Source organism: Solanum dulcamara, chromosome 2 (assembly GCF_947179165.1).
Source record: "Solanum dulcamara chromosome 2, daSolDulc1.2, whole genome shotgun sequence".
NCBI lineage: Eukaryota > Viridiplantae > Streptophyta > Magnoliopsida > Solanales > Solanaceae > Solanum > Solanum dulcamara.
Window position 1 is genome coordinate 7047313 of NC_077238.1, and position 21153 is coordinate 7068465.

The 21153-nt window shown below is 36.3% G+C and overlaps 1 protein-coding gene across 3 annotated transcripts; it reads right to left on the bottom strand.

The window, feature by feature from the left end:
- Positions 1–720: 720 nt before the first annotated feature.
- LOC129880166 (pentatricopeptide repeat-containing protein At4g32450, mitochondrial-like) lies at positions 721–6636 on the bottom strand. 3 transcript variants are annotated; one of them, XR_008765343.1, is made up of 3 exons: positions 4212–6636; positions 4047–4094; positions 721–1476 (listed from the first exon to the last, which is right to left on the bottom strand). XR_008765343.1 is itself a non-coding variant. In XM_055954094.1 (2 exons), the coding sequence occupies exon 1, from the start codon at positions 6487–6489 to the stop codon at positions 4228–4230; it is 2262 nt and encodes a 753-aa protein (XP_055810069.1). In that variant the 5' UTR covers positions 6490–6636; the 3' UTR covers positions 721–1476; positions 4212–4227. The 3 variants fall into 3 exon arrangements, 2 of the variants coding, with proteins under 2 accessions (XP_055810069.1, XP_055810070.1); XM_055954094.1 differs by lacking the exon at positions 4047–4094; XM_055954095.1 differs by lacking the exons at positions 721–1476; positions 4047–4094 and adding an exon at positions 1484–2179.
- Between the last annotated feature and the right edge of the window lie 14517 nt (positions 6637–21153).

Below are 21153 nucleotides of genomic sequence, written 5' to 3' on the forward strand. Positions count from 1 at the left end.
TGTATTTGTATTTTTTTTATGTTTGTTCTATATTTATTAGATACATTGTATCTATACGTTCAATTTAGTTGTATCAACACATCAAGCGCCTTAGGAAAGAGAAGGTAACGAACTGGGGAGTTGGATGAGAGTGTATTAGGTATTTGTTAGAAAAATCAAAGTGAAGCTATGTTTGATAATTTTTGAAATTATCTGTGTTTGATAAATATAGTGTAATAAATTTGTGTGATTGGATAATTATTCCTAACTACTTTTATAAATAATATTGACCACCTCAACGATATGATATTCGATGTTTAAACTATACTTCTACTAATCTCTTTTTGGACTATCCTGATAGCTCACTCAAGTAAATAGGGAAAATGGTCTCGGATTGGAGCATTGAAATTGTGAAATTCTTGATTGAAGATTTTACACTTATTTAAACTAATTAGATTAGTGAGTACAATATACCCATGGATTGACTTTCATTTTTACACATTACACATAAGAGTACTTTATTTATACACACATCATATCTAAAAAGGTCATTTTTTTAATTCTATTTATAAGGAGCCAAGATATCTCATATCCATAATTTTAGTAAGTGTCTCCTTTCGCCTTAAATTTATTATCATGTTGAATTTACAATAATGAGCATACGGTTACTAGGATTTTATATAATAGTATCAAATGAAGTTATTTTAAGAGGAACATCAAAATAGCATATGCTAAACTATGAAACAAACAAATGTATGAATTATATATTTTATGATATGACTTCCAAAATAATTACATGTGGTGAACTGAACCAGTAGTAGAAGTCCATGGACATTAACCAATAAGTGTAAACAATAGCAGCATAACAAAATGAGCAGGTTCTGATTTCAACTGTTGAAATTGGACAATTGAACCAACTCCAACTGTGTTCAAACATGAAAAAGGAGACCACCAAAGCACAAGGATACAACAGCCATGTTACTAATATTACTGTTCCATAAAAAGAATAGAAGTACTCAAATGAAAATATTTTGAACCCTAAGGATCCTATCCTATTAATCTCTATACTTCAGAATGTGAAACAGTTAGTAACTTCAGACTTAGAAAACAACTCCACTTCATGGACAACAGTCTAGCTAATCCTGTTTGAGAAGATTGGTTTTCTCGTCTGGTCTTGTTCCGGGGTGAACAGAGTATAGAAGCTCTTTATGTTTCTCGATGAGTCAAAAACTTGGTCGTTCGTCCTTCACAATCTTTAGAATAATGACCAAGTATCTGCTATTGAGCTAACCTTTGTATCCTTTCTGGACAACTTATGCATATTGACACTTCACCAGCACTAACCAAATCAAGAGATCATGTGGCATCAAATATGGTAGGTACTTGCCGATCTTTGAACAGCGCGACACTCACAGCTGATAAGAGTAAGTAGAAAACATAACATCTGCTATGAATGATAGCTTTGCTCTACACTCTTGAGTCTTGGTTGTGCTAAAGCTGCAAGAAAAATATGCTTTAGGAATACATGGTCGAAAAAGTTTAACTTTTTTTACTATGAAATTGTCATATAAATCAACACCCAAAATAAAGCATTCAAACGAGATTATATTTACAAGATGACAAACCTGGAAATATTTACAAAACTTTGGAAAAGAATATCCTAGACGACCTCTGAAAACAGTACAAACAACAATATAATGCATCTCTACTTGGTACGGAATAATATGAAATATCCTTAGTTTGCTGCTTAACCTCAAAAAATGCTTCTACACGAAATAAAACGGAGATATCAGAACCCTATGACACAGAACAGAATGATTATTTTATCTAGCTTCTAGTTGAGCCCATCAGCAAACAATGACTGAAAACTGAGAATGAATTTTAAGAGAAACAGCCCAAGCTCGAACAAAAAAGGACCTGAACTGTCTGCTTCCCTTATGTAGTATGTGTTCGTCATCACCAGTATGTCCAACACCATTGGATTAGTAGGAACCAATGGAAGCATACCAAATGAAGGCATGACAGCATGGAGGCATTCTCATTCCACCAATTGGTGGTGGTGGGGTTGGAGCAAACCTGCCGCTCCATACCCAGGACTTGTGGAGCAGGCAAAGCCAGAGGCAGAAGCTGCGCATACATATTCTGCTGCTTAATAATGTCCTCCTCTTCATTCGTTTTTGGCTTTTGCTTCATTTTGAGCCTGAGTTTTATATTTTCAGTGTCTCAGTGCATTCATAAACTGTCCTAGGTAAGGAACTAATACATTCTTAAGCCAAAATAAGCTACTCCACCAAGTCTAGTATCTGTAGGCCAACTGGGGTTAGGCAAGTAACTTGTCCCTATTAAAGAATCTGAAGCGCTACAGCCCACGCGTCGTTGAAACTCAAACGGGAGATGTTTCGGCTTATATTCCTACTAATGTAATTTCCATTTCTCATTTATCAAAAAAGAAAAAAGAAAACAACATTGATCTTTTTTTCGCTCTAACAGTCTTACAACTTTGTTCAATTAGATAGTTTAGTTTCAAATCCTGCAAAATTAGCCTTCCGAAACATAATCAGTTTGTCTTTGTACATTTTTAAATAATTAGGATGGTCACAAAAATATAATCAATTGTCAACTCAGCACTTAAGATTCAATACTCATAAATATTACTTTGATACACTGAAGTCATTATACTTGTTCTTGTATCAGGGATATCTAGGCAACCATCAAAAGTATATTGTGCCTTTTAAATTACAGCCCAAGGATATACAGATACATCTTTGACTTTGATTGATGTTGCAGGGAGAGAAGCACAAAAAGATATGGCATCCAATATGTGCAGTTCACATGTGAAAACAAAAGAAAAGCATATCAGATAACCCAAATTTGAAGAAAAGAAAGCTACTACCACCAAACAAATCACTTTTTTTAAAAAAGGAACCGCAAAAACTCCTGTTCTGTAAAAGTGTAAACACAGAGAGGATACGGAGACAGTAATAGTCTTAGTACATAGGCGTTCTAAAGTGCCATCATATTCTCAATCATAATAAACCTACAGGGTGGGCATTGAAATACTCACACTTCATATTATCTATGAAGTAAATTATCTTATGAAAGCAATCGGCACAACATGCTTGAATCACCATAAGCATTTCTTTTTTTTTTTGAAACTGGTAACTTAAATCACCATAAGCATTTCTGGTATTATCTATTCGAAGCAGGTAACAAATAACATCATATTTTAATATGTTCCACTAATGCCAGAGCTCCATGGGCAAAACTTACATAATGGACAAAACTTCTTAGAGCCTGTTTGGATTGGCTTTTGCTTTTGACTTATAAGCTAAAAACCATAAGTTGGAAATCCTAACTTATGGTTGGCTTATTTTTAACATTTTACCTTAAAATCAAGTGCTTATAAGCACTTTTTGAATTTACCCAAACGCTTTAAAAATGCTTAAAAGCTATTTTGGCTTAAAAGCACTTAAAATAAGCTGATCCAAACAAGCTCTTAGTTGAAAGGTCAATTTTTTTGTAGTTTACCAATTTTAACATCTCCAAAGCAAGTAAGAAATATGTAGCTTCTCCTTGATAGGATAAAGGGCCGTTAGTTGATCTTCTTCATAATAATGAGTGGGAAACTGAACATGTTCTGAAGAAATGCCAACAAATATTAGGTGTAATGCCCTTAGGGGTCGTTTGGTTGGGAACAAGTTATCCCAACATTAATTATCCTGGGGTAAGTTATCCTAGGATAAGGTGGGATAACTTATCCCATCATTATGATATAAATGGTGGGATTAGTTATCCCAAACTTGCCAACCAAACAAAACACCAAAATTTTATCCCTGAACCTTTTTTTTAATCCCAGAACTATTTATGTTTATCCCTTACACCAAACGACCCCTTAGAGTCACATTCCCTGGTTGTGAAACTACATCCCGTGTTTCTGGTCAAAAAGTTTAGCAATTTCATGCTTATGTCTTTTCTTTGCCACAAAGAAAGAAAGTAAAAAAGGGCAGCCCGGTGCACTAAAGCTCCCGCTATGCGCGGGCACAAGGGTCTATTGTACGCAGCCTTACCTTGCATTTCTGTCAGATGCTGTTTCCAAGGCTTGAACCCGTGACCTCCTGATCACATGGCGGCAACTTTACCAGTTACTCCAAGGCTCCCCTTCCCACAAAGATAGAAAGTAAAAAAAATAAAAAGGAAAAGGGAAAAAACATCTTCCGGATACTAAGTATTACCTGAAGGGTAGGATCTTCACCAATAATCCCGACACGAGCACAATCCATCTTTTAAATGATGAAATCTCTTAGCATCTCGCATGATAATTTCCCGACCAACAAGCTTTGAAGCAATCTTCAATGCATTATGGCAATCACCACAGACACGCAGATTCTTTATAATCCGGATTGGTGATCGTGCAGAGCTATTCATAAGACCTTGAGCAAAAGCCAATCTCTCGCTGTGAGCCATTAAAGCGTCCTCTTTAGTTTCTTGGTCTACGTCATGTAACACAAACTTAGTCTCTGGTATATAACCATCCTCCTTCATTAGCTGCTTTAAACCCCTAAGCAATGCATATATCTTCTCATGATCGGGATGTGACCTATCCCCTGCACGATATTCATGAACTTTGCTTCTAGCCTCAAGAAGACTTTGGGCAGATTTCTTCTTCTCTTTCTCCTTAGCGATGTCTGATGCTTTTACATCCAAAAAACCTGCCTTTGACTGTTCATCCAAACGAGATGGGTCTAGGAGCTCAACAATCTCAGCACAACGATCCCCAAGCTCCAAGTTCCCGTGAATTCTACAGAGATTCATCATGGTTTCCCATACTTCAATACTTGGGTCTATAGGCATCCTTTCAATGAACTCCATAGCTTCATCAAGATATCCCGTACTTCCCAGCATATCTACCACTCCCACATATTGCTCCATGGAGAGAACAATGTCATAATCCTTACTCATTGATTCAAAGTGCAACATACCCTCAACTATATCACCAACAACACTACAAGCATGGAAGACTCCTAGAAACATTTGGCCATCAGGTTTCATCCCAGTTTTCTTGAATTCCCCGAACAATTCTATTGCATCTTCTCCAAGTCCATTCTTACCAAGCCATGTAATCATTGTGTCCCAAGAAGTCAGATTACGCTGAGGCATTTTTCGAAACACCAAGAAGGCATCATTGATGGAGCCACATTTTCCATACATTTCAAGAATCTTATTGTACATTTTGATGTCAAGATGAGGATGAGATCTCACAAGGTGCTCATGAATTGATTTAGCATCCTCAAGGGATTTATCCTCACTACACACATCCATCAACATAATATATCGAGACAAATCGACTGTGACATGTTGCTGCTCCAACAAATGCAAAACTTCTACTGCCTCCTTTATTTTGACATCTTTACAGAAGTCATCGAGCTCATCAACTGAACCTTTTTTACTGCTGCTATCAGCAGAATCAATCGACTGTTCAACAGGTGTTGAACTTCTCATTTCTTGATGGCCTACTATTCCATTCTGAGATTGATAAGAAGCTTGATGTCCAGCACTAGAAGGGTTAAAGCCGCTTAAGTTTTGCTGATATCCCCCCATCATTTCCCTTGAGTAGCCACTTGAATTCGTATGCCTTTCCATGTTATACCCACTTGCATTTCGTGGATACGTTTCAGAATTTTCAGATTGAACATTCCTTACATTTCCAGGGTCATAATTGGGAGGGTTTTGCTGAGGCACTCCTACGTTTCTCGTGTAACTGCCACTGAAATTCTGCTGTGACATTTCACTCTTTCCACCATAATAACCAGTTAAATTCTGTTGATACTGTCCATATACTCCATTTTGACTTGGCTGAGCTTCTAAACCTCCCTCAAACCTGGAACTACGCAGCAAATTTGACGAATTTTCACCATGGTAACCACTATCACTTATATTATGAACTACATCACTTTGATAATCCTTTCGAGAAGCGAAATCATTACTGCTTGAGGATAAACTCCCATTTCTCCCAACAGTTTGCTGAAACTCATTTCTAGATGAAACATTAACATACCCAGATGAAAAGTTCCCATTTTCCGCATGCGGGTTCTGCTGAAACCTATTGGTATCCTTTGGTTCTCGAAATTCAGTTCTAGGTTTTTGCGGATAAACCCCACAAGGGTTCTGCTCGATTCTCCTAGAATTTCCACTATAACTCCCGCCGCCTTCCGTGCTACGAGACAACTGCTGATTATATGCCCATTCCTGACCCTTCCAGCTTAGTTTATTCAAAGAACCCGTATTATTCGAGCTATAATTGAAAACCCCATCTGGATTTTGCTGAAAATCACTGCTATTTCCCCCCTTCAACTCACTATAGTTGTCAATCTCAGATATTTGAGTAGCAGTGCTGATATTTCTTGAAAAAGTAACGAACTTTAACGATTCTAAATGATGAGATTGTCTGCGTACCTTTGATAGAGTTCTCAATGATTTGGATGTGAGTATGGTGGCTCTACTTCTATACATTTTGCCGATTATTTGGCGAGCTCACACAACAAAGAGAGGAATCGCTGCGGCGGAGCAATGGTGTTTCCGACTGCTTAAACCCTCTCAGAGGCGAGGCTTGGATATGAAGGTGACGAAGGAGGAGGTTTGTAGAATCAAGAATGTATGCTATGGTCCCTTTACTTTTGGATAAAACAATAAAAGACCCTTTAACTTATTAAATTTAACCGGTGTCAATTCAAGTATAAGAATGGGGTAGAAATTTTAGTAGGCAGTGATTTACGGAACCAGGTGGTGGAGGTTAGGAGAATCACTGATAGGATGATGTCGATTAAGGTGGTCGTCGAAGGGATCACTTTGAACATTATTAATGCGTATGCGCCGCAAGCGGGCCTAGGCGAGGTGGAGAAGAGGCGCTTTTGGGAGGATTTGGATGAGTTAGTGGGAAACATACCGCCTACTGAGAAGTTGTTCGTGGGAGGGGATTTTAATGGGCACATCGGGTCTATTTTGGGAGGGTATGATGATGTGCATGGAGGGTTTGGCTTCGGGGACAGAAATGGAGGAGGAGTTTCACTTTCGAAATTCGCAAGAGCTTTTGGGTTGGTGATAGCCAACTCGAGTTTCCCAAAAAAGGAGGACCACTTGGTAACCTTCCGTAGTTCGGTGGCCAAGACTCAGATAGACTTTTTACTCCTTAGGAAGGATGATAAAGGTCCGCGCAAAGACTGTAAGGTCTTTCCGATAGACAACCTTACAACCCGACATAAGCTCTTGGTGATGGATTTAGGGATCAGGATGACGAGAAAGAAGAGGATCGGGGATGATCGACTTAGGATCAGATGGGGGAGTTTGATCACGGCTAATGCCCTGGATATGGGAGAGAAATTGAAGGACATAGGGGCCTGGGATAGTAGTGGGGATGCGACCAGTATGTGGGATAGGACGGCTAGTTGTATTAGGGTTATAGCAAGGGAAGTGTTGGGAGTCTCGATGGGTAGTCCTAGTCGGAATCGAGGGGACTAGTGGTGGAATGGAGAAGTACAAGAAAAGGTGGAAGCAAAGAAAATGACGTACGCGAAATGGATAAAAAGCACAGATGAGGTGGAGAAGTGGACAAATAAAGAACTTTATAAGATAACGAGGAAGGAGGCGAAGTCGGCGATTTCGACGGCAAAAATGAAAGCTTTTGAATGTCTATACGCTAAACTAGAAGAGAAAAATGGGGATAAGAAATTATTCAGGCTAGCCAAGGCGCGGGAGAGGAGGGCACGCGATGTGGTTCAAGTGAAGTGTATTAAGGACGAGCATGGAAAAGTATTGGTAGATGAGACTCTCATTAAACAGAGGTGACAGTCATACTTCCATAAACTCTTGAATGAAGAAGGGGACAGAGAGATTGTGTTGGGAGATTTGGAAGATACAGCGACGCGTAACGATTTTGGGTGTTACAAAAGTATTACTGTCGAAGAGGTTAAGGGTGCTGTGCGTAGGATGCGCTGCATAAGAGCGACCGGACCCGACGAGATCCTTGGGAAATTTTGGAAGAGTGCGAGCTTGGTAGGTTTGGAGTGGCTGACTAGGTTATTTAATGTCATCTTTGAGATGGCAATGATGTCCGAAGAATGGAGGTCGAGCGTAGTGATCCCTCTATACAAAAATAAGGAAGATATCCAGAGCTGCAACAACTATAGAGGTATCAAGCTTCTAAGTCATACTATGAAAGTTTGGGAAAGAGTGGTGGAGATTAGGGTGAGGAGAGGCGTGTCTATTTCAGAGAACCAGTTCGGATTTATGCCGGAACGTTCAACTACAGAAGCCATCCATCTTATGAGGAGATTGGTGGAGCAATATAGGGAGAGGAAGAGAGACTTGCATATGGTATTCATCGACCTAGAAAAGGCTTACGATAAAGTTCCACGAGAGATACTATGAAGATGTTTGGAGGCTAAAGGTGTACTTGTGGCGTATATTAGGGTGATCAAGGACATGTATGAGGGTGCCAAAACTAGGGTAATAACAGTAGGAGGAGACTCAGAGCACTTTCCAGTTGTGATGGGGTTGCATCAAGGATCAGCTTTTAGTCCATTTTTATTTGCCTTGGCGATGGATGGATTGACGCGACAAATTCAAGGTGAGGTGCCATGGTGTATGCTTTTCGCAGATGACATAGTCCTGATCGATGAGACTCACAGCGGTGTTAACGCTAAGCTGGAGGATTGGAGACACACCTTGGAGTCTAAAGGGTTTAAGCTGAGTAGGACCAAGACAAAGTACTTAGAGTGCAAGTTCAGTGGGACACCTCAAGAGGTTGGCGTGGACGTTAGGCTTGGTGTCCAGGTCATCCAAAAGAGAAGTAGTTTCAAGTATCTTGGGTCTATCATGCAATGCAGTGGAGAGATTGACGATGATGTCACACATCGTATTAGGGCAGGGTGGACGAAATGGAGACTCGCTTCCGGAGTGCTATGTGACAAGAAGGTGCCACCACAACGTAAGGGCAAGTTCTACAAAGTGGTGGTTAGACCAGCTATGTTGTATGGGGTGGAGTGCTGGCCAGTTAAGACCTCGCACGTTCAAAAGATGAAAGTTGCCGAGATGAGAATGTTCAGATGGATGTGTGGGTACACCAGAAGTGATAGAATTAGAAATGAGGCTATTCGAGACAAGGTGGGAGTGGCCTCGGTGGAAGACAAGATGCGGAAAATGCGACTGAGATGGTTTGGGCAGGTGAAGAGGAGAGACACAGGTGCCCTAGTGCGGAGGTGTGAGAGGTTGGCCATGGATGGTTATAGAAGAGGTAGGGGTAGGCCGAAAAAGTATTGGGGAGAGGTGATTAGACAGGCTATGGCACAGTTACAACTTACGGAGGACATGACCTTAGATAGGAGGGTGTGGAGGAACCACATTAGGGTAGAAGGCTAGCACATAGTGTCGTTACTCTTTCCTATTCGTAGGCGCAGTAGTGCATTACGATTTCTTGTTCTCTGATTTCTGTTATTTCTGTTATTATTTATATTACTTTCTATACTTTGATTACTTTATTTTATCTGTGATACTTTCGTTATTTGTTACCCATAGCATTTTGAATTTCTTAACCTTATCTGACCTTTTTATGCTTTTATTGAGTCGAGGGTCTTTTGGAAACAACCGTCCTACTTTGGTAGGAGTAAGGTCTGCGTACACTCTACCCTCCCCAGACCCCACGCTGTGGGATTTTACTGGGTTGTTGTTGTTTTTGTTGTTGTAATTCCATATTTATGTAAAGAGAGGCCAAAACTCGAAAAGACAAGTCGTTGGTAGGGCTGGGCATAAAATACTGAAAATCGAATTAGTGAATCGAATCGGCTATTTTGGTATTTCGGTATTCGATAATTCAGTTCAGTTTTTGATACCAAATTTTATATTTCGGTATTTCGGTTTCGGTATTCGATATTTACAAATATACCATTCGGTATTCGATATCAAAATTAAATAAGTAAATGACCAGCCCATTGTATTCTCAATTTTGTAGGGCCTAAAGGAGTAAAGGCCCATAAACATATTAGTAAAATGTCCAACCCAAATCCCTAAATTGTCCAGCCCAAATCCCTAACCCTAAGTAAACATATTATACACCTTTCCTGAAACTTTCTCAATTAGCCCAAGGCTAGGAATGAATGAATGGTTCTGGTGACCAGTAACCACTGCGAATTCTTTTCCTTTGCTCTTCGATTGCTGCGAAATCTTGAAGGTAAGTTCTCTTTATTTCTTCTCTTCCTCTTCCTCTTCCTTCTTCTCTTCTCCTCTTTTTTTCTATTTTTTTCTCTTCTTCTTTCCTTTATTTTCTCTGTTGCTACCCAACTACTGCTGGGGTTGGGTTACTCTTTTTTCTACTCTTTTTTTCTATTTTTTCTTTTCAGTTCTTCGACTTGTTGCAAATAGTTTTTATTTTTTGCTCTCTTTTTCCCCCTCTGTTGTATAATTTTTTTTCTCTGATTTGTAATTTCTTTCACTGTTCTACTCTATTTTTTGTCACTGTTCTACAATATGTTGTCAGTTTTGTAATTGTCCTCTATGTTCTATTTTTTTGTTTGTTATGATTGTAGTAAAATCTGTTTTTTATTCAATGGAATCAAGCCAAAAGAGAGATCCAATTTTATTTTTTTTGTATGCAAATTTAATAAAGTATATTTTTATATATATTGAATTGTGCTTCAGTTGAAAAAAACATGCACTTCGCTTCAGGCTTCTCGCTTCAGAAGTATGTTACCCTTGACATGCCCAGTGAAATATGAAGATGATTATCCTCTGTGTCCTTTTAAATATGAATAGTTAGTTCAGCTTAATGGATCTTGTTTTCATAGGAGAAACATAGTATAGCAATTTAGAACATAGAACTTATTTAAGTTTCTTTAATAGCTTCCGTAATGTATTTTTTGATTTTGTTTTACACTTACAATTTATGTCTTATAACATTTGTAATCTCTTCTATGTTTAGATGGAAGATGAAACAAGTCGAACAACCAATGTCAGTGGAAGCGCACCTCTGGCTCTTACTGAGTCTCTTGATTCAACACCAGAAGTTGAACAACATTCAGTGACTGTGAAGAGGAAAGCTACAGAATCAAGATCTGCTGCTTGGCCGCATTATGATAAGCTCATAGAAGATGAAATTAATAAAGCAAAGTGCAAGCATTGTGGTAAAGTTCTCTTAGCTGATTCAACTAAAAATGGAACAAGTGAACTGAATAAACATTTGAAAACTTGTCCTAAAAATCCAAATAAGGTTAACACTTTCAATTCCAAGTACAAACAATCAAATTTAAACTTTTCATTAGAAGGTGAAATGTGTGATGGGGCAATTTGAACTTTTGATTAAGAGGTATCTCGGAGGGTTTTAGTTGAGATGTTAATCCTTGATGAGCTTTCTTTTCGTTTTGTTGAAAAGGAAGGTTTTAAGAAGTTTATGAAAAAAAACCCAACCTTTATTCCGAGTTTCCTCCTGTAGAACAGTGACTGGGGATTGTTATGTAGTTTTTGGTGAAGAGAGACAAAATTTTATGAAGTATTTGAAAGAAACATCATCGAGAGTTTGTCTAACACACACACATGGACTTCTATATAGAGAATAAATTATATGTGTTTAACAGTACACTTTATTAATAGTGATTGGCTCTTGCATAAATGAATTTTAAACTTTCAGGTTGTTACTAGTCATAAGGGTGATGAAATGGCCCGTTGTATTAGTAAGTGTTTGCTTGATTGGAAATTGGAGAAAATAATCACTATAACTCTAGATAATGCTTCTTTTAATGTTGTCATGGTGAAAGAGTTATACAAATAAATGGTTAATTGGGGATCTAACATGAAATGTGGTAACCATCTTCACGTGAGATGTATGACTCACATTTTGAATCTTATTGTGCAAGATGACATGAAAGAAGTTGGTCCATCTATCAAACGTGTTAGGCAAATGGTGAAATATGTTAGACAATCTCCCGCAAGGATTAAAAAATTTGCGGAATGTTGTGAACTAAAAAATATAGACAGTAAGAAGTCATTATGTTTAGATATTTCAACCCGGTGGAATTCGACCTACTTGATGTTTGATGCCGCACAACATTTTGAGAGTGCATTTGATAGGTTTGCTCTTGAAGATGGTGGATTGTCAACTTATCTTGCTAATCATGTTTGTGATGGTGAAAGTGTTGCAGGTGTACTTGAAAGTGATGATTGGCAAAAGGTGAGAAATATGATAATATTTCTTAAAAGATTTTATGATCTAACTGAGAAGGTTTCAGGTTCACTCTACGTCACTTCTAATGGTCACTTTGAAGATATAGTTGAGCTTCACAATCATTTAAGAGAGTGTATGGAAGACAATGATTCTTTTTTGACAAAAATGGGAGAAAAAATGAAAGAAAAGTTTGTCAAGTATTGGGGTGCTCCTGAAAAAATGAATAAAGTACTTTTTATTGCCTCTATCTTAGATCCTCGTAACAAACTTGAGTAAGTTGGCGACGCACTTGAGGATATGTTTGGAGATGAAAAGGGAAGTGAAATAAAAGATGAAATGGTGACTTACATAAAATCTATGTTTGAAGAATATGTAGCAAAATTCTCTAATGCATCTCGACGCTCATCTTCTCTCTTTGATTTATCGGATCAGATATCGAATTCATCTATCTCTAACACTAACACAAAATCAACAAAGTGAGAAATAGGATCCAAATGAAGAGGAAAAAACAGGATGGTACAGATTTGGGTGGTAAGTAAGAGTTGAAAAAGTATCTTAGTGAAGAACTAGAGCGGAATGATGATGACGATAATTTTGATATCTTGTCGTGGTGGAAAACTCATTCTCCTAGACATAAAATTCTTTTTGAGATGGCTCGTGATGTGTCTGCAATTCTAATTTTTAGTGTGGCATCGAAATGTGCCTTTAGCACCGGGGGCCGTATTCTTGATTCATTTAAGAGTTCTTTGACTTCGAAATTGGTGCAAGCTGTTATTTGTCTTCAAGATTGGCGTATGATACCTGCACAAAGAATAGAACTGAAGTCCTTGTTGTTGCAAGTTGTTTCTATTTTGGTGGCTGTTGTAGGGAGCTGCAGGTGTTGGATGTTGTGTTGATCTGCCCCAAGTAGCTCTGCAGCTCTGGAGTTGTTGTTGTTAGATGTTGTTGTTGTAGGCTGTTGTATGTTGCATCTTGCACTTATGGAAGCTCAATTGCAATAGCTTTGGTGGTGCTGCAGGTCTGAAGTGTGAAGTTCCTTGAAGAACTCCAAGATGTTGCTCTTTGGAGATCTCCAAGAATAGCACAAGTGTATGTTTGCACTTTACTGCAGCTCAGCAAGTTGTTGCTTGGAGTTAGATATTGCAGCTCTGCAACTGCAAGATAACCAATCTGAGGGGTGATCCTTCACATCAAGCTGCAGCTTCAAAGTGATGTTGCAGGTACCTGCACAGAAGATGCATACAAAAAGAAACTATACTAGTGTAGGAAAGCAAAAACAATGAGGGAGACTCTCCCCTTTACAAGGATCCTAATTGTGACACTTCAAATTAGCTATAACTAGAATTAGAGACAGCCAAGTTGAAGAGTAATTAGGACAATAGAGAAGCAAAGCAAAATTAAAATTAAGGTGGTTTCTTGATCCTTTTGAGCCTTCTTCTTATGAAGCTAGCCATGCCTAACTTGTCTAGTTCTAAATGTGCTCTAGCTTCTTTGGGAAGGTCCTGATTGGTGAAGTAAAGTTCTGGAGAGGTGCAATTGTGACTATGCTTGGACAATGCATCAGCAGTGAAGTTGGCCTCTCTTAATGTGTGATTGCATTTGAAGACATGAAATTGATTGATGATGTTGTTCAATTTGTCCAACAACTCTTTAATGGACCAAGGAGGTTTTGCTTGTTTTTGCAACCACCTGATGAGAAGCTCAGAGTCAACTTCCAGCTCTATTTGGGAGTACCCAAGCTGAAGGCACCAGGAAAGGCCAAAGTTAGCAACTTTAATTTCAGCTTGGTTGTTAGAACCTGTGCCTAAATGGACAGCAAAGGCAAAGATGAGATCACTATGAGCATTTCTAAGAAGGCAGCAACATTGTTTAGTTTGTTATTAAAAATCTTCACATCTTTTTTTGTTGTTATTGTGAATATGATGTACTAACATATTCCGTGTGGACTTCAACTTCAATATGGTATTACCGAATACCATACCAAACCAAATTTTATTTTACCGATTACTGAATTACCGAATCGAAGTTTGAAAGTTTGGTATTTGGTATATACTTTGAATTATCAATTATCGAACCCAAATTTTGAAAATACCGAACCGAATACCGAACGCCCAGTCCTAATCGTTGGTGGTGAAGTCGGAATTTTAATAGAAGGTGTTAAAAATAGAGAAGTAAATACAGAAAAAGTCAATAAACAAATTTTTCTTGTGAAAATAGAAGATAGTTACATTATAATTCGACGAGATATCTTTAACTTGTGCCAAGAAATGTCAATATATATATATATATATATATATATATATATATATATATATATATATATTTAGAAACTAAGAGATAAACATGATACCAAATTAAAACGATGTTTCAATATAATTAAAATGATGTTTCAATAAGCTAATATTTAGATATGATCGTCTGTGTTATTGAATTATTGTTGATAAAAATCAAGGTTTGCAAATAATTGTTGTAAAATCCTACTCAGTACTCCCTCTCTCAATTTGTCTTGTCATGTTTATCTCTTAGTTTTACCATAATTTCCCCTTCTTTTTTTTAACTGAAGTACATGGCGTTGTTACACCAGATCTACGAGTCTCCCAAAGGACTCTTTCGGTTGATAGTTCTGGTTTCCAGCCGATATACTTTAGTTCATTTTTACCCCTTTCATCTCTTCTTCTTAACTTATTTTTAACAACTTCATCTTTAACCCCACCCCGGATATATCTGGCCACAATTAAGTCCTTTGTTTAAATGGACAGTCAAGGCCGATTCGAATTCCTAGGAATTTGCAGGTTAATCCATAGTTATTGTTAAAAATTAAGAAGCTAACCATATACTAAGGGTATCAAAATTAAATATGTTCAAATATTTACATGATTAAAAACTTGTATTAACATAAGCATAATAACATAAACATAAACACATATTTTTTGGGGGAAATTTATTTGTAAAACTTAATAAGACTTATATGACTTCGACTGAGAGAGGTTTCCCTTTCGGGAACCCCGAAGGTCTCTGAGATAGAAACTTAAAGCACAACCACGATCAAACTTTTTATTATATAAACTGCTGTAATACAAATTATAGAAAAGTTTTTTGGGATGGTATTTTACAAGAGAAGGGGAATCTCTTCTAGGGTTTTTCTCACACTTAAAATTTATAGCGTCTCTCTCTTTCTCTAGAATTCTGTCTTTCTAATTCACACAACTATCTCTTATATAGAGGTAGAGATAGTAAAATGAAAAGACTGAAACGTCACTACGTGGCCTTCTTTTAAGTGGCCGACACTTGTTGATAAGATTAATAATGCGCGTCGGGTGCTCATTGGGCTCCATCGTCACATGCATTATTAATTTATCACTTTTTGGACAGACTATCTACTAACGCGTGCTTTGTCAACAGTTTTCCCTCTTTTGGAGGGTAGTAATAAAGTGACAGCACTCACATAATATTTGTGGGCATACCCACATGGCACACTTATTGATTTAAATTTATGTCTTTGTCATTCCTCTTTATGTCTTTGTCTCTTTTCCGTCTTTATCTTCTTGGTCACTTTGCCTCTAAGTATCAAGATTATGAAGGGCAATAGAGTCAAAACTCATGCCTGAGTCATCGTCTTCATACGAGTCTTGAGCGTCTTGGTAATTATTATTCTCATAGCCTTCATCTGAACTGGGTGTTCTTATTGGGCTTGTATTTGTGTCTTCGTCTGATTGAACTCTTCCATTTTCTGGATCTGAACTGTCTTTACTAATAACATGTTTATCACATCCCTGATCTTTGAAGAATTGTTCTAGGGTCTGTTTGATTATGGCTTCAATTTTATTATTTTTTTTCTTTTTTATAGCCATATTTCTTTTAGAGGTGTCTTGGTAAAAAGTTTTAGGTAGTCTTCTTCGTGAGGAAGAAGATTCCTCTTCTTCACTTTTGAGCAAAGTGACAGCCATTAACGGATTTGATTTGTCTTTACCGACTACCGTTTGAGCCGGACTAGCTATACCTTCATCTGGTATACTAGATTTCTGAGCATTCAGAGGGGAATGCACACCCTTCTCATCCATTTTTGATTGAGATGAAGAACTCTAGTCTTCTGTCTGAGTACTTGCACTAGATTTAGAAACAAACTTACCTTGGAAGGTCTCCAGTTGTTTCGGGAGTTTCATATTCTCTTGGATGAGAGCCTCATTTTTTGCATTTAGTCTTTTGAAGGCTTCTGTCATGGTAGAACAATGGCCGCATAATATGATTTTGTCTGTGTCTTTTTGGATGTTGTATTGGGGTATTTGGGTTTGGCTTTGTCTGAGGGCTGGAGAAATATAATAATTTGGGCCTAAGATTCCTCTGGCATAGTCTAAGGCTTCGGTAAAATTATTAAAACCTTTAAAAAGAGGATTTTTTATCCCATTTATAGAGTCGACTACTTCTAACCAAGTTTGAAATACTCCATTAGTTTTTCCATGTATGACTACATAGTATTTAAATTTATTTTCTCTATTTTTGTCTGAAAAATATTGACATAAAGCATTGTTGGCTGCAATGAAATGTTTAGTGTCTTGTTTGTTATATGCTATCCATAAATTGTCTACTAAACATTTTTGAGTCTTATCTATATTACATTCTGGGAGTATTCTAAAAGATAGGTTACATTGAGGATAAGATATTAAATTGAATTTACCGAAGTAAATTCTTTCCATCATCTCAATGGTTCCCTGAGGTCTAAAATTAATCTTACCAAGCAATGTCTGGGCGTATGAGTCTGCTGGGGCTATTCCCTTGCCTTTGTCTGCTGGCTGTTGGCCAGTTGGTCTCATGCTGAAACATAGTCATTTAATTAGTTTTTAGTTGCAACCTACTTAACTGATCAGCTAAATCATTATCTTTTCCTTTTACATATTCAAACACTATATTATTGTATATAGATATAACATCCATAAAATTTAACCATCTTCTTTTACTACTTGCTTTACTATTTATTGTCTGGTGAAACTTTACTATTGCTTCACAATCTGTTCTTACTAATACTTCTGGTTTATTTAATATGTATAATTTAAAACTATTTAATCCATATATTATCGCTAAAACTTCTGCGTCTATACTACTCATATTTCCTTTTTCTTTATATTTACCGCTTTGGTACGCACATATATTTTCTTTATTTTTACCACTGTATTTATTTGGTCTAGTTTTTAAAATGGCTCCCCATCCTAACTGACTTCCATCAGTTTGTACTATTAAATAGTTTGTTTCTAGGGAAATTTGTAAATCTGGTATATGTTTAACCTTTTCTTTTATTTGCTGAATTAGTTTAATATCTTCCATATTAAAATGTTTTTGTCATTTGCTACCTGTTTTAGCATATTGTGGTCCTGCTATTTTTCCTAAGTCTTTAATAAAATTTCTGGCATAATTTACTAATCCTAAAAATTTCTGAAGTTCTTTGGTTGTATCTAATCTATCCGGCATATCTAGTACCTTTTTAGCTATATGAGGTTGTAACTTGATTTTACCTTCTCCTATTGTTACTCCTAGAAAATTAATATGAGTCTTACATAGTTCCATTTTCTTTTTACTAATTATGATTCCATTTTTAACAAATAACCTAAACATTATTTGTAAGTGTCCTAGGTGTTCTTGTATATCTTTGCTAAATACTAATACATCATCCACATATACTAATACGAAGTTTTTGTAGTCCCCGAATATAGTATCCATCTTTCTTTGAAATATAGGTGGTGCAGTCTTTAACCCAAAAGGCATGGCTAACCATTCAAAATGTCCTTCTGGACACGTGAATGCTGTCCATTCTATACTTTCTGGGTGCATTTTTACCTGTCAATATCCTGATTTAGAGTCAAATTTACTAAAGAACTTTTTATCTTGTATTCTATTTATTAATTCATTTTTGTCTGGTTATTTGTAAGCATCTATTATAATGTTATCATTTAACCTTTTATAGTTAATTACCATTCTTGTTTTTCCTCTCACTTGTTCACTATGGTTTCTAACCATGAATGCTGCTGATCTATGTTTAGAGGTAGATCGTCTTATTACTTCTAATTTTAATAGTTCTTTAATCTGTTTACTAAATTCTTCTGTATATTCATTATTAGCTTCTATAGCAACAGTCTTGATGGTATATTCTGGATTAATTATTTCTAATTTACACATGACCTTGTTATTATTCCAATGTACTAGGGGTCTTTCTTCAATTATTTCCATTTCATCTAGTATTGAAATTATTTTATCTAATTCCTTAGGGTTATTTATTTTTCCTAGTGCATTTATTCCCTTTTGGAAATTATAGAATTCTGTTTCTATATTTATTAGTGTATAATCTTTTTCTATATCTTCTAAGTATGTATCTGTCACGTCCCGAGAGGGTACCCTAAGCGTGGCCGGCACTCAAAAACTATCTCTGGCTTCCGAGAGAACCACTTGGTCTCATTACTCATTTGTTCATAAGCGGAAGACTTAATAATACTAATGTGGGCTTGTCATAATCAAAGGAAAAATAGATAATTCTTAGAAGAAGTAGTTTCTAAGGAGAACTACTCCGATTACATCATCAAACTCTGTCTATGAAGCCTCTAATACTCTTAGATGGTGCCAATGACATGTCCATGGCTACCTTAAAAGAAATATAATACTCAACAATAATTAAAGGATAAAGAGTTCCTTCGAATACAAGAAGGACTCACAAAATAGCTGAAAAATAATGATCTTCAACGAAATGCCTGTTGAGGATCTCTAACACCTGTATCTGCATCATAAAATGATGCAGGTCGAATGACGTCAGTACGTGGAATGTACGAATATGTAAAATGGCAGGAAGGTAAGGACAGATATCAATAAACTCCTCTCGAGAAAACTCAGCTCAAAACTCAACATTATCTCAACATCAATATGTAATGCAAGTTTAAAATATAATAATAAAAATAATAGTAATAAGCAATGCTTACTCAGTTGGGAGTTTCTCTAACCGACAACCATCACTTATGAGCTAGCGATGATACAACGAAGCGATGTCGTTGCCACATCCATCCAATACCTTGCCAGGGTAAAGGACATCACCATCTTGGATCCACTCATCAAAGTCCTCTTTTTGGGACTTGAGAGGCATAGCCTCCATCCTACGCTGGCTACGTAGTTCTGGGGTTTGAGTCAATTAAACTCTTACCCAACTCGGTGTTCAATACTACTCCCAAAATATGTGCTCATATTAAACTCATCATCTAGTCTCATTGGACTTTAATTTAAATCATCAAACTCATCTCATTTCATGTTCATCAATCATTATACTTCCAAAAACATCATTTACATCTCATTAAAACATCTTGCTCAAAATATCATTTTTCTCAAATTCATTCAAATTCAACTCTTTTGCTCTTTCAAAACTCAATAAAATACAAATATAGTATTAATTCATATAACTTTCTTTTTATCAATGAAAATAATAAAAAGCCAACATTTTTACTCAAAACATGTGTAAAAATATTCATGAACATCAAATCAATTTGGATTCATGGGAAAGTAGCCATGAACAATAATTCCAATAATATGAAAGATAAGAATAATAATAATATTAATGCATAAATATATCAAACTCAATAGAAGAAGAATTATTTCATTTAGAATTCAAGATTTGGATAAAACTCAACTATAACTCAATTATAATGAATTTAAATATTGGGCGCATGGACGAACTCAATCCAATGCTATGAAAGCCTTACATACCTTAAATCCGAAGGTTTACTCCAAATTTGAATACTCTTGGACCCCTAGTCTTTTCTTCTCGCCGGAGCATTTTGTGTACTACCCGAAGTATAAGAATAACCGGAGTAGTATTTTTATACTACTAAAACTAAAACTATATTTGAGAAGAAGTATATAGAGAGAAGAAATGCTTAAGAAAGCTTGATGAATAAAATGAGGAAATAAGGTGGGTATTTATAGGTGGGAAAAAGTGACCTAACAATAAATAAAATAATTATAAAGAAAAATCTGAAAATTTAATGGAATATATTGATGTCATGGATGATGTTAAATGGAAGACAATTTATGTCATGAATGATGTCAAATGTATCTAGATGTTTCCATCGTAGGTAAGATGAGTTCTTTTTAACAGAATACTCTTTTTTGAAGCTGCGTTTGAATAAGATAAATTCCTTATTAGAATTTGGTATCTTAATAAGAATTGTAGATATGGAAGTCTAGTTTTATATAGTTCAAGAATCAACCAATTTGGAGAAACCTACAGTGAGATATGAATTTTCTTCTATAAACACTCAATTCCGTCACAGTACTATATCTTGCAAAGATTAATTTATTTGACCTACTTATACTACGAATCTTAAGATATGTTCCTCATGAAAGTTGTAGGTGAGTATGTTGTGGTTACCTAGAAATTTGAATCACCTAATTTGGACCAACCTATGAAAAGTTATGCCCAAAATACAGAGGCTGTATTATTTTCGTCGAGAATTAAAATACCAACATACAACATTTTAGGGGTTGTTACAATATTTTCTAAGTATTCTTCCTGTTCTTCATACAGGTTTTTTGTGGTACATGTATTTCCTTTTGTGCAGTCTGTACAACAGGCATTTTCTTCTTTTTGTTCTGTATTTACTTTAGATCTTCCCTTTGTAAGAAATCTTTCAGTCTGTACTGCGGTATAAGTAGTATTTTTAAATAACATTATTCCGTCTCTAGAAAATAAACAGCTTCCATTATTCTGTATGAGGAAATGTAAATCTATTAGTAGGTCGGTTTTTATATCCAAGTCTTTTGCTAGTATTTTATACATACTATAAGTAGGTTTATAGAATTCATTACAAGTATTAATGAAGCTTATTTGGGCTTTTTCTATGTAATGATTGTAAAAATTATAAGTTCCATCCATTTGTATCGCTGATATAGGTTCTTTAAATGTTTTTAAAACTTTTTCGGGCAATATCCTTTTATTT

Coding starts and splice junctions, on each gene's coding strand:
- LOC129880166 (XM_055954094.1), bottom strand. CDS start 6,489: ATGTATAGAAGTAGAGCCACCATACTCACATCCAAATCATTGAGAACT.